The following is a 12,785-nucleotide window of genomic DNA, read 5'->3' on the forward strand; positions in this document are numbered from 1 at the left end:
GTTGAGTCCAAAGGAGGGTTTAGGTATTTTGTTACATTTGTCGATGACTATTCTCGTGTTATGTGGTTATATTTAATGAAAAGTCGTTCTGAGTTACTTTCTCATTTTCGTAACTTCCATGCCAAAATTCAAACTCAGTTTAGTGGTATTCTTAAAATGCTACGGAGTGATAATGCTAAGGAATATTTTTCTTATACACTCAAGTCTTATTTAGATGCCCATGGCATTCTTCATCAATCTTCTTGTGTTGATACTCCGTCTCAAAATGGGGTTGCAGAATGAAAGAATCGTCATCTCCTTGAGACAGCTAGAGCTTTAATGTTTCAGATACATGTTCCAAAATCTTTTTGGGCAGATGTTGTTTTCACAGCTTGTTTCTTAATAAATCGCATGCCCTCTTCCATTCTTAAGGGTGAGATACCTTTTTGTACTTATGCCCCAAGCAACATTTGTTTCCCATTCAACCCAGAATATTTGGTTGTACTTGCTTTGTTCGGGATGTTCGGCCTCAGTATACCAAGCTGGATCCAAAGTCCTTAAAATGTATTTTCCTTGGTTATTCTCGTGTCCAAAAGGGGTATCAGTGTTATTGTCCTAGTCTTAATAAATATTTAGTCTTTCTTGATATCACGTTTTTCTAACATACTCCATTTTTTTCATCACCGTCTTTCTCTTCGAATAAGAGTTAGGGGGACACAAGGAATTAGAGGATAATTTCCTTGTCTACACAGTTATTTCTCCTTCCGATCCTCTTCCTGTGACTACCTCTACTCTTCCTGATTCATCTCTTCCTCCCATCGTTAAGGTCTATACTCGACGACAACCCTCCTCCAGTTCCATGCCCTGTACCAGAGTCTTCTTCGTCATTAGATCCAGAAACTGGTGATGATCTTCCTATTGCTCTTCGTAAAGATAAACGTACTTGTGATCATCCTATTTCCTCTTTTGTTTCATATAACCATTTGTCACCTTCCACATGTTCATTCATTGCATCCTTAGAGTCTATATCCATCCCGAAAACTGTTCATGAGGCTTTGTCTCATCCTGATTGGTGTGCCGCAATGGTGGAGGAGATGACTGCCTTAGATGATAATTGTACTTGGGATTTAGTTTCTCTCCATGCAGGAAAGAAGGCTATCGGTTGCAAATGGGTGTTTGCAGTTAAAGTCAATCCTGATGGTTCTGTTGCTTAGTTAAAAGCGCGCCTCGTAGCAAAAGGCTACACACAAACTTATGGCGTTAACTATGTCGATACTTTTTCTCCTGTAGCAAAAATGGTATCTGTAAGGTTGTTTATTTCATTAGCTTCAATCAATCATGGGCCTTTACATCAACTTGATATTAAAAATGCATTTCTTCATGGTGATCTTCAAGAGGAGGTGTATATGGAGCAACCACCAGGGTTTGTTGCTCAGGAGGAGAATGGAACGGTGTGTCGCCTTCGTAAATCCTTGTATGGATTAAAGCAGAGCCCGCGAGCTTGGTTTGGTAAATTTAGTCAGGTGATTGAAAGCTTTGGAATGCGGAAGAGTAGGTTAGATCATTCAGTCTTTTTTAAGAGATCTAAAGGTGGTGTCATCTTGTTAGTTGGATATGTGGATGATATTGTGATTACTGGTGATGATGCTTCAGGTATCCAGTCTCTAAAGACCTTTCTTCATAGTCAATTCCATACAAAAGATTTGGGCATGTTGAAATACTTCTTAGGAATTGAGGTAATAAGAAGCAAGAAAGGAATTCTATTATCACAGAGAAAATATGTACTTGACTTGTTGACTGAAACAGGAAAGCTAGGGGCTAAGCCATGTAGTACCCCAATGATGCCCAACCTACAGCTCACAAAAGATGGAGAATTGCTAAAAGATCCTGAAAAATATAGGAGGTTAGTGGGAAAACTTAATTATCTTATAGTGACTCGACCCGACAGAGCCTATTCAGTAAGTATTGTGAGTCAGTACATGTCGTGCCCTACAGTTGATCATTGGGCTGCATTGGAACAGATTCTTTGTTATTTGAAGGTTGCTCCCGGGCATGGTTTACTATATAAGGATTATGGTCATACAAATATTGAATGTTTCTCAGACGCTGATTGGGCAGGATCTAAAGAAGACAGAAGATCAACCTCAGGGTATTGTGTTTTTGTTGGTGGTAATTTGATTTCTTAGAAGAGTAAGAAGCAAAATGTGGTGTGACGTTCAAGTGCAGGATCAGAATATAGAGCAATGGCACAATCTGTGTGTGAATTGATTTGGATATATGAACTTCTTGTTGAGTTGGGATTTGAAATCACCACACCAACAAAGTTGTGGTGTGATAATCAAGCAGCACTTCATATTGCGTCTAATCCAGTATTTCATGAAAGGACTAAACATATTGAAGTTGATTGCCTTTTTGTACGTGAGAAAATTCAACAAGGGTTGGTATCTACAAGATATGTGAAGACTGGAGAACAATTAGGAGATATCTTCACGAAAGCATTGGATGGAAGACGTATAGATTATCTATGTAACAAGCTGGGCATGATTAACATATATGCTCCAACTTGATGGGGAGTGTTATAATTCTATAATTAGGATTTTCCATTCTTGTAAATATTTTGTGATATTTTCCTTTTCTATGCTTTGTACACTTGTATATATTCATATCTTTGGTGAATGAATAAAGCATTCTGTTTCTTTCTCAAACCTAAGAGTTTTACACCAACTAATTATTAACATACACCTAATGTCCTAGTAACACCTTATTATCACTTTCACTCTTCCACCCAAATTAATTATTCATCACTCGAGAGATATTAAAATGTTGGAAGCCTGGAACAGAGACTGCACATTTTTTAGATCTTTGGTTTCTCTTCTTTTTTAACTGCACACTTCAGAGAATACGAACATGTAGGACTTACTAATGTTTTCTAGGTTTTCAATGTTCAGTTGCAATAGTTAATCTCTTTAATGTTTAATAGGATCACTTTTCCTGCATATCAATTTGTTTTGGTGGCCATTTTTGAGTGTTGAAACAGGTTTTCGATGTTCAGTTGCAATAGTTAATCTCTTTAATGTTTAATAGGATCACTTATCCTGCATATCAATTTTTATTTTTTTTTTTTGGTGGCCATTTTTTGAGTGTTGAAACAGTATTTTTGCTATTCTGCTATACATAGCTATATAACTTAATAACCCCGAAGGAATTTAGATAATGGAATTCATGTGAACTTTCTCTATTTGCCACTTCTGTATTTTAACAATTTTACTTGTTTTTGCAGTTAAATAGTTTCATATTGAATAGCATTCCTGTTTTGGTGACTGTGACTGCTTTTGGATTATTTACGGCTTGGGGGGGAGACTTGACTCCATCTAGGGCATTTACGTCACTTTCATTATTTGCAGTGCTACGGTTTCCTCTACTCATGCTTCCTAATATAATAACTCAGGTTCTCTACTTATATGTTTTTCAAAAATTTTTTCTTCAGAATTTCCGGCTTGGATATGTTATGAGCCTTACATTTACTTGTATATAACCTATACAATGATGGCTTTAGTTGTTGACACTTGCTTGTTTTCTTATTTATTTTTTATTTTTGAAGTATGGATTGTGTATATATTTACTGATTTGTGTACAAAATATAGGGAAAGATATACTTTTGGACTTTGAGATTTGACTTAGGTTGCATTTGGATTCCTGAGTTTTCAAGCTTAACACTTTTAAGCAAAAGGCATAATGATGTTATTGTTTTATTTTGATTGTGTTACTTAAGTTGCCATCGATTTTCAGGTGGTAAATGCAAAAGTATCCCTAAAGCGTCTAGAGGAGCTACTTCTTGCAGAAGAGAGAGTTTTGCTTCCAAGCCCACCATTAAATCCAAAACTTCCGGCCATCTCAATCAAGAATGGATACTTTTCCTGGGATCCAGAGGTGTACTCTCTCTTTACCAAGGATTTTTTTTAATTTTATTCTGATATTATTATTATTATTTTCTTTTTTCTTTTTGCTGTATATTGTGTGTGTATTTGGGTAGGCATACAAACATCTTTTTGATTAATTAAATCTAACTTCGCCAAATGTTCGGGATTTCCTCTATTCAATCCTTTTCCTTCTTCTTGTTTATATACCTGGTATTGACCATAATTTACAAGAACATTCTGTTGTCTTAAAGTAACGTAATAAACAAACTACTATTAATATCTTTAATCTTATTGCTGGACTTTATCATTATTAAAATTACTTAATGAACACACTACTACAAATGGTCTTAATTCTTATTCCGGCACTGCATCATTAGTTGAGGTAGCTGCGGGTATTCTCTTTAGGGGCCTTAGATGGTGATCGGGCTTTTCCCTCAAGTAGGGGAAAATAATTCTTAATTATTGGAACCAGAAATAAAGCAGCAGATCTAGAAGCGGGGCCGCAACAAGGGCTCAGTCTCATTAAATCTTATCTCAGTTGAGCTAAGCCTGGGCTTTGGTATCATTAAATCTTATCTCAATTAAGCTAATAACTTTGCACATTGATAGAAGCTTGCCTACAAAATGCCTTAGTACCAAAGAGAGTTATGATTGAATGAGATTCTTTTCTCGGATAAAATTCTAGAGATCGTTTTCATTTCAACATGTACTTTCTATATATTGCTTTCCTATGGTTCAATTTTTCATCTTTGTCATTGTATTACTTCTTAACTAGGCTGAGAAGCCCACATTATCAAACATCAATTTGGACATACCAGTCGGTATCTTAGTCGCAGTTGTTGGAAGTACAGGGGAGGGAAAGACATCACTAATATCAGCAATGCTCGGAGAACTTCCAGCAGCTGCAGATTCTAGTGTTATTATTTCAGGAAGTGTTGCATATGTTCCACAAGTTGCATGGATTTCTAATGCTACAGTAAGTTGACATAACTTGCCATAGGATATTTCATGCATGTACGTATGATTTAAGTTTTTAATGTGCTCGAAAATAATGACGCTTATAATTTTGTTTTTCTCAGTATGCCACACATTTTCTAAACATTTGTTTAATGTGGTCTAAGGTACCTTTCTAGCTTCTTTTATGGGATTGAATTTCTAGTTTTATTTAAAAGATTTTCTTTTTAATAAAAAAGAAAAAAACAAAATCTATTTGTCATTACTTCATATGTACATCCTAATATCTGTGTGGTTGCAAATAGTATTAGTTTTAAAATCATTCAGGATATTTTTTTTTTTTTTTTTTTTTTTTTAAAGGAAACAAGTCTCTTTATTCATTAAGAAAATTAAGTGAGACTAATGCTCAATTTACAAAGAATTCATAAGGATCAGCAAGTGCACCCGGGCATCTCAACTAGGTTGACACCCCCTTAGCACCCCTCATCACATCCTAACTCTAGAAAAACCTTTAAATTAAGTTATACAATGGGAAACAATACTTCAAAAAGCTGGAGAAAAGAATGAATGCCAATTTAGACTGATTCCTGGCTAGAGTATGCTGTAAAGGATTTTGAGAGGGGACACCAAAGAGAGGCTTTCAACTTGGCAGCTTCAAATCTTGAGAACCACGGGGTTTCCTTGTCTTGGAAGACTCTTTGGTTCCATTCAAAGCATAATTCAGTTAACACAGTCTTGACAGCATTGACCCACAAAATCTGGTGCGATTTCTTGACAGCCGGCCCTATCAACACTGCTGAACATTTAGGCTAAATTCTGCTCCAAAGGACCAGCTCAAATTGAAGATATTGAAGAGCGAAAACCAGCAACTTTGTGCAAAAAAGCAGTTAAAAAATAGGTGTTGTTGGTCTTCCCCATTCTTCTACACAAAACACTCATATTGGGGGAGAGATAGTGAGAGGCAAGCTGCACAATCTGAACAGTAGGGATCCAAAAACCATTATCCAAAGGACTATGTTTATTCTCCTTGGACTTTTTGATTTCTAAAGAGCTTCATAAAGTAGAGGATCAATTTGGGGGGCTTTGCGAAGGAAGTTGGTTAAGGATTTGACCGAGAAGGCTCCATTGGGTTCCAAAGACCAAACCTTTGAGTCCGGGCGATCTTGCACCTTTAGGTTAGAAATGAGACACAAAAAATCTTGAAATTCAGTAATCTCTTCATCTTTTAAGTACCTCCTAAAAGAGATGTTCCAAGAGTTGGTGGTGTGATCCCAATGCTCTCTTACAGAGCCGTTTGGATGAGTGGCCAATCTAAATAATCTGAAAAATCTGGATGAAATGGGAAGATTGCCCATCCGAGTATCTAACCAAAAGCCAATATTAAGCCTATTCCCCAAAACAAACACCGACAGATTTTCCACCTTCAACCAAGCTCTTGAAATGCTGATCCATGGGCTTCTAAGGCAGCCCACTGCCTTACCGGAGGTGTGACCTCTGAAAATGATACTGCCATGTATACTTTTGACCATTCTGCACCAAAGGGAAGAGCTTTCAAGCTGGAATCTCCAGCCCCATTTTGCTAAAAGAGCTAGATTTTTCTCTTTTTAAGCCACCTTCTTCATGAGATTTGGTCACAAGTTCCCATTTGGCTAAATGATTTACTTTACCCCCTTTGTGGCATTCCCAAAAGAAATTCCTCAATATTCTTTCTAAGATATGCAACACTTTATTAGGAATCAAGAAGGAAGACATGTAGTAAGTGGGGAGGTTTGAGAGTACCGACTTAGAAAGGGTTGCTCTTCCTCCTCTTGAAATGTTGTATCTTCTCCATTTATCAAGAGTGCCTTGAAGTTTATCAATAACAGGCTGCCAGAAATCAATCTTTTTCGGGTAACCTCCCAATGGAAGGCCTAAATAGAGAAGGGGAAGTTGCTCTGCTTTACAATTGAACTTTTCTGCCCACTTATTCAGCATGTCTTGGTCAATGTTTATATCACAAAGAGATGATTTCTCCCAATTAATTTTCTGTCCAGAACACTATTCCAAAAGGTCAAGAGTGGCCCGAAGAGACTCTAACATATCATTATCATATTTGCAAAAGATAAGGGTGTCATCAGCAAATTGCAAAATTAAAACGTGGACTTGATCCTTCCCAACCAAAAAGCCTTCAAAACGATCTTTCTCATGTAACCGGTTGATTAAGGCATTTAAGACTTCTCCCACAAGGATGAAGAGGAAAGGAGAAAGGGGATCTCCTTGCCTAATTCCTCTAGATGCAACTATCCTTCCAGGAGGCCTTCCATTGATAAAGATGGAGAATTTTGGATTGGTGATGCACCCCAAAATCCAAGATATCCATTTTGAGCTGAAATTCTTCCCAATTAGGACTTTTTCAAGGAATGACCAGTCCACTCTATCAAATGCTTTCTCCAAATCAAGCTTTAGAAGCCATCCTTTCTTCCCTTTCGATCTATAGTCCTCGACTGCTTCATTTGCAATTAGGATGGGGTCTAGGATCTATCTTCCCTCAATAAACGCACTTTGAGTGGGGGTAATTATGCTTGGTATGATTCTTTTTAGCCTCTCAGCTAGGACTTTTGCTATTATCTTGTACAAGAGGGTAGTGAGACTAATTGGTCTGAAGTCTTTGACTTTCACTGCATCAGTCTTTTTTGGAATTAGGCAAATAAAGTTCTCTTTAATACATGAATTGTGCTTATTGTTGCTGTAGAAATCATCAAACATTTTCATAAGGTTGTCTTTCAGAAGATGCCAAAAATGGATGAAGAATTCTGGTGTGAAGCCATCCGGCTCTGGTGCCTTATTCCTTCCTAACCTTTCACTGGTAGCTTGATTTCTAGAGCAGAAAAACTTACTACCAGCTGCTCATTTTGACTTCTTGAGACTCTTGACCAGTCAAGGTTGATAGGAATGACTCGAGGATCGTTACTTTTTTAGTATAAAGATGAGTAGAAGGCCAAAATAATATCTTCAACATCCCGGGTGGATTTGGTTGGAATATCTTGATCATTAAGCAATTCTGCAATCAAATTCTTTCTTTTTCTGGCAGATAGGAATCTTTGGGAAAAAGAAGTGTTCTCATCCCCTTCTTTTAACCATTTTAGCTTGCATTTTTTAATGAGGCTTCTTTCTTCTAATTGGTAAAAGGCTAGGAGATCTGCCTTCAAGGAAAAGGCTGCATCTTCATCACTGACTTGAGGGAATACTCCCACTGTTAGAGAGTAAGTTGTCCTCTTTCATTTTCTTCTCTTTTTCATAGTCATGAAACCATTTCTTTAGGACTGATTTTGTTTCTCTTAAGTTGGTGGAGAGAGTAAAACCTGCCCATTTATGTTTTTTCTTCATTTTCAGAGATTTTTCAATCAATTTACAACAATCCTTGTTGCTCAGCCAGTTGTTACAAAATCAAAATGGTGAGGGTCCCCATTCAAAAGCTCCTGCTTCTAAGGTAAGAGGAAAGTGATCCGACATGGTTCTAGCTTGTCTTGCAACCCTTGAATTATCAAAAACTTCTTCCCATGTGTTTGATACAAGAAAACGGTCTAGGAGAGATCTTGAAGCACCATTACCTTCCCTAGACCAAGTGAATTGTCCATTTGAGAGTGGAAGTTCCAGCAGGTTGTTTAATCTGATGAACTTATTGAAGTTATTCGTGTCCTTCGTTGCTCTACCAACTGGATATCTCTCATGCCTTCTTCGAATGCTGTTGAAATCTCCACCAATACACCACGAATCATCAAATTTCTCTGCCAGAAAGGATAATTCTGCCCACAAGCTTCTCCTTTCTCGGTAATCACAAGGGCCATATACGTTTGTTATCCAGCAAATCTTTTTGTTTAACGTTTGACATTTGATTGAAAGGGAGAATTTATCTTTTGAGCTAGAATTTTGCTCTCATCCCACATTGTGAGTATGCCTCCCGATCTTCCTTTAGCTTCCACCAAGCCCCAACCTACCTCTTTTGAGCTCCAAAGGCTTTTGATAAATGAGCCCTCAATTCTGTCTTTTCTTGTTTCTTGGATAAGGACAATATCCGGATCGACTTTTTTCAGAAATCGCAGTCTTTTTGAGGAATCCCCTAAACCTCTTGTGTTGCAAGTAACTATCTTCATTAAGACCCACCGAGGATTCTTCAACACTTTTCCCTTTGATCAAGCTAAGATTAAATCACACTCTTTTATGATGGAGTGTAGGGTCTGTGGTACAACTGACAAATTTAGAGGGGGGTCGGGAAAATGCTTTCACTAACCTGTGAATGTTCATCCGGGAGGAGGAAGAGCTGACTTAGGGAGAAGTCCATGCCTTCTTGATTGTCATCAAGTTCTTTTTTATCTTCAACATCATTAATATCCGGCTCCTCACTGCTCACACTAGCCAACAAGTCATCATCTGAGTCTTGGGAGAATGGAGAGGGGAAAATAAACTTGTTACGGCTGGGAAATTGCAATCTCTAGAGGTGTTATTATTTCGGGTGCAGTATAGAGAAGGTTGGATAGGACTCTCCCTATCAGGCCTCAAAGTTTGAGGATTGGCTTGTAGGTTAGCACAACTTACTTCAAGAATATCCAGGTTGGAGATGGCTGACCAGGGGTTTTGAAGAGATGTGTGCTTTCTGATGAAGTGTCTGGGAAAAGTCGCAGCCCAAATGAATTCGATTTTGCAGAATTGTGATGCTTGAATTGTTTAATCCTTTTCACCTTTTGGATCCGTCTATGGGAGGAAGGAATAGAGACTAAGGCCTTCGGCTTCTTTGTGATAAAATCTTGAGTAACAGACTTCTCAAACTTGGTTGGAGACGAACCGGCTTTCTGAGTAGGAAGGATCAGACTGGATTTTCCCGAGTCAATTTTGGCGCCTTTGTGAGAAGAATTTGAAGGGTCACGGCCCTCTGTCTTATTTCCAATCAATAGATCATTCTTGGTGCCTTTTTGAGGGGAAGTTGAAGGGTCACGACCCTTTGTAATTTTTCCTTTAATTAATTCTTTGTCCTCTGCAGACGGCGCTGAAGATGGCTGCTCGGGAAGATCAAAAGGCTGAGGTGTGAGGCATGAATGGGGGGCGGCTCAGATTTCGAATGGCCTCTTAACTTCTTGGCCTTGGATTCAATCTCTCTCATCTTGCTTTCTTTATTATCCACAAAGACTCCTGGACTTCTAGAGAACTTAATGTTGCAGTTGGAGGGAAGTAGGAAGTTGAATTTTGAATTTAATGGATCACAATAAATGCCTTCATCACATTTAACTTCATTTATCCGAATTAAATCAATGGGATTTGTAAAGTCAGATTCAAATAAATCACCCCTGGCCTTACTAGGAGGGCTAGATGATGAGATATCTCCAAAATTCAAGTAGATTGATCCTCTTTTTTCATTTGATATTTCAATTGTTGCTGGGATAAAACCACAAACATTCTCCTTCACTTTAATTTTGGCCTATGAAACATTGATCAAATTAAGTCTTTCCATAGCTATGCTTTCTAATCCCCCAAAGTATTTCCCAATGGCCTCGAAGGATGGGAGGAGTTGTTCCATCTTTCGAATTTCAGATGGAAGGAGCCAAATTTCTGCCACTTGCCTGAGAAGTTATCTAGTTCATCCAATGAGTCTCGATCCATTGTTACCAGGGCTTTTTCTACAAATAGAGGATTGATAATAACATTAGATTGAAAGTTGTCTTTGAGTGCCTTACAAATATCAAGCCAATTATCGAATTCAAAAAGACGTGAGACAATCCAAAGGTTAGAGAAATCAGGTTGGAGCACATTAGCTTGCTTGTCACCCATTGATGCTGCCTATTCTGTTTTTTGACCACCGAAACAGGGGAGACAGGGGAACTCTGGTTCCTTGGGGAAGTCTGTGGCTGAAGAGGGGAGCTCAGTGATGGCTTGTCTACAGCTAAAGGGGGGGATTTGTTCTCAAAAGAACACAAGTTTGATGAGAAATTTTTGAGGCAGCCACTGACCATATCATTGAATTCTTGCCAGCCTGAGGTGCCATCCCCAAAAGGGATGTGAATGTTGTTCCTTCCACCCGTTGAGGGCCAGACTGCACATTCTATGAACCAGCCCCTACTTTCTCGGAATTTGGAGAGGCAAATGACACACTAATCAACTCTTTCTTTAAGGAGGAAAAATTCGAAAGATGAGCCATACAGTAATCTCTTCAAGTTACCCTCTAGCCATTGCGCCATTAGTGGAGAAAAAAGAACATTTTGTCCTTTTTTCAAGTCTTCTATGAAAAATCCGTTTCTCACTTTCCACATATAGAAGAAATGAACACCTATTTTGCAACTCTTCACCTCCATGGAGTTTGGGGCTGACTGAAGAACTAAAATACCAGCGTGGTTTGGTATGGCAAGAGTTAAAAGCCAAGGCTGGAGAGCACGGCTGAAATAGGGGAGGAAAGGAGGTCAGGGGAAGGGAGGGGGTCGGAGGGAGAACAGGAGGGGAGGGGAGGGAGAGGCGATCAGAGGGAGCGAAGGCTAAGGAAGGCATGGTGGGCTCCGGTGGGTGTCGGGAAGGGGGATGCGGGGGAAAGGAGAAAAGGAGGAGAGAGGAGAGAGCATTTTGGAGACCATTATTTAGCTTTCGCATGCTCACTAATTTCAGGATATTATTTTATTCTTGTTAGGATACTTTCCTTTTATATATTTAGCCTTTCTCCTATGTAAGAAGGCTTTATATCTTATGGTTAATTCATTGGAATACAAAAATATTTGACTCCATTCAAACTTAGATGATATCAGATCTAGGAAATAAAAAAACCATAGCTTTTTCAACATCAAACTAGGGGTGGAAACGATTCGGTTTGGTTTGGTGGTCAATTTTCTAATATGTGAAACCGAACCGAACCGCATATTTCAAATTCGGTTTTGGTATTTTTCAAAAATCTATGTTATATTCTTTTAATTAAAAAATGGGTTTGGTTCAGTTTGGTTTTCAATTCGGTTTTGTTCTTTAAATTAGAAACGGTTTGGTTTTAAACTCGGTTTTACTCCTTTTTTTTATATATAAATATATAGATAAATAAATATATATTATATATATATTAGTTAAAAACGGTTCGGTTCGATTTCAAGTTCGATTTTCAATAGAAACTGAACTGAACTGAATTAATTTAGTTTCAAAATTTCTTTAAACCGGTCCAAACCGCATTTTTCGGTTTCACTGAGTTTTTGATTCAGTTTGGTTCGGTTTTTAGAACTGGTTTGGTTTTCGCGGTTGAATGGCCACCTATAAAGCACAGATACTTCATGTGAGGCAAAGAATCAGTATCAGACACGTATCGGATACCAATACTTCCAGATACTTCTCAAATTCGTATCTGACATGCGATTTGACGTATCTATTTCTACGCGTACTTTTTTTTTAAAGAAAAAAGACAAACAAGTCATCTAATATTTCCCAATCTAAAATTAGGCAACCAATTTAAAAAGCTCACTACTCTAGTCCAAAACCGAATACATCCAACATGTTCGTTGTTGGAACATTGACTGGAACCCTAGCCGTTGGCTAGTGGTGAGCAGCACACAATACATCCAACATGTTCATTGTTGAAGTCTCTATTCCCATTTGTCAGTCGACATAATCCATAATCATCCCTATAACAATCAAATTTGGGTCGAAATAGATCACCCCATAGTCGTTTATCGCGAAGTTTATTGTTCGGAACAAAGCATCTATCTTTGATCTACGTGCATTCATCAACATCACGTCAATTTGCGGTGCTTGTTTGCCGAAAAAGCTACTGGGACTCATCGGAAAAAACTGTGACAGCTGTTCTTATGAGTCTCTATCGGCTAGAAGGTAGTTGTCACAAAGGGTGTAAAAAACCAAAACCGAACCGGTGCCCCGAATCGGATCGAACTGGTTTGGAACGATTGTGTTTATAATAGAACCAAACCAAACCGATCC

The 12,785-nt window shown here is 38.2% G+C and overlaps 1 protein-coding gene across 7 annotated transcripts in view; it reads left to right on the top strand.

Annotated features, from left to right (window-relative positions):
• Positions 1-12,785, top strand: part of LOC120069911 (ABC transporter C family member 2-like) — a 76,109-nt gene that overhangs the window by 48,170 nt on the left and 15,154 nt on the right. For all 7 annotated transcript variants that reach the window (XM_039021746.1, XM_039021748.1, XM_039021749.1 and 4 more), the window contains 3 exons: positions 3,260-3,427; positions 3,769-3,909; positions 4,675-4,875. In XM_039021746.1, the coding sequence (XP_038877674.1) occupies positions 3,260-3,427; positions 3,769-3,909; positions 4,675-4,875 (510 nt within the window). The remainder of the gene's footprint in view (positions 1-3,259; positions 3,428-3,768; positions 3,910-4,674; positions 4,876-12,785) is intronic.

Source organism: Benincasa hispida, unplaced genomic scaffold (genome assembly GCF_009727055.1).
Source record: "Benincasa hispida cultivar B227 unplaced genomic scaffold, ASM972705v1 Contig674, whole genome shotgun sequence".
NCBI lineage: Eukaryota > Viridiplantae > Streptophyta > Magnoliopsida > Cucurbitales > Cucurbitaceae > Benincasa > Benincasa hispida.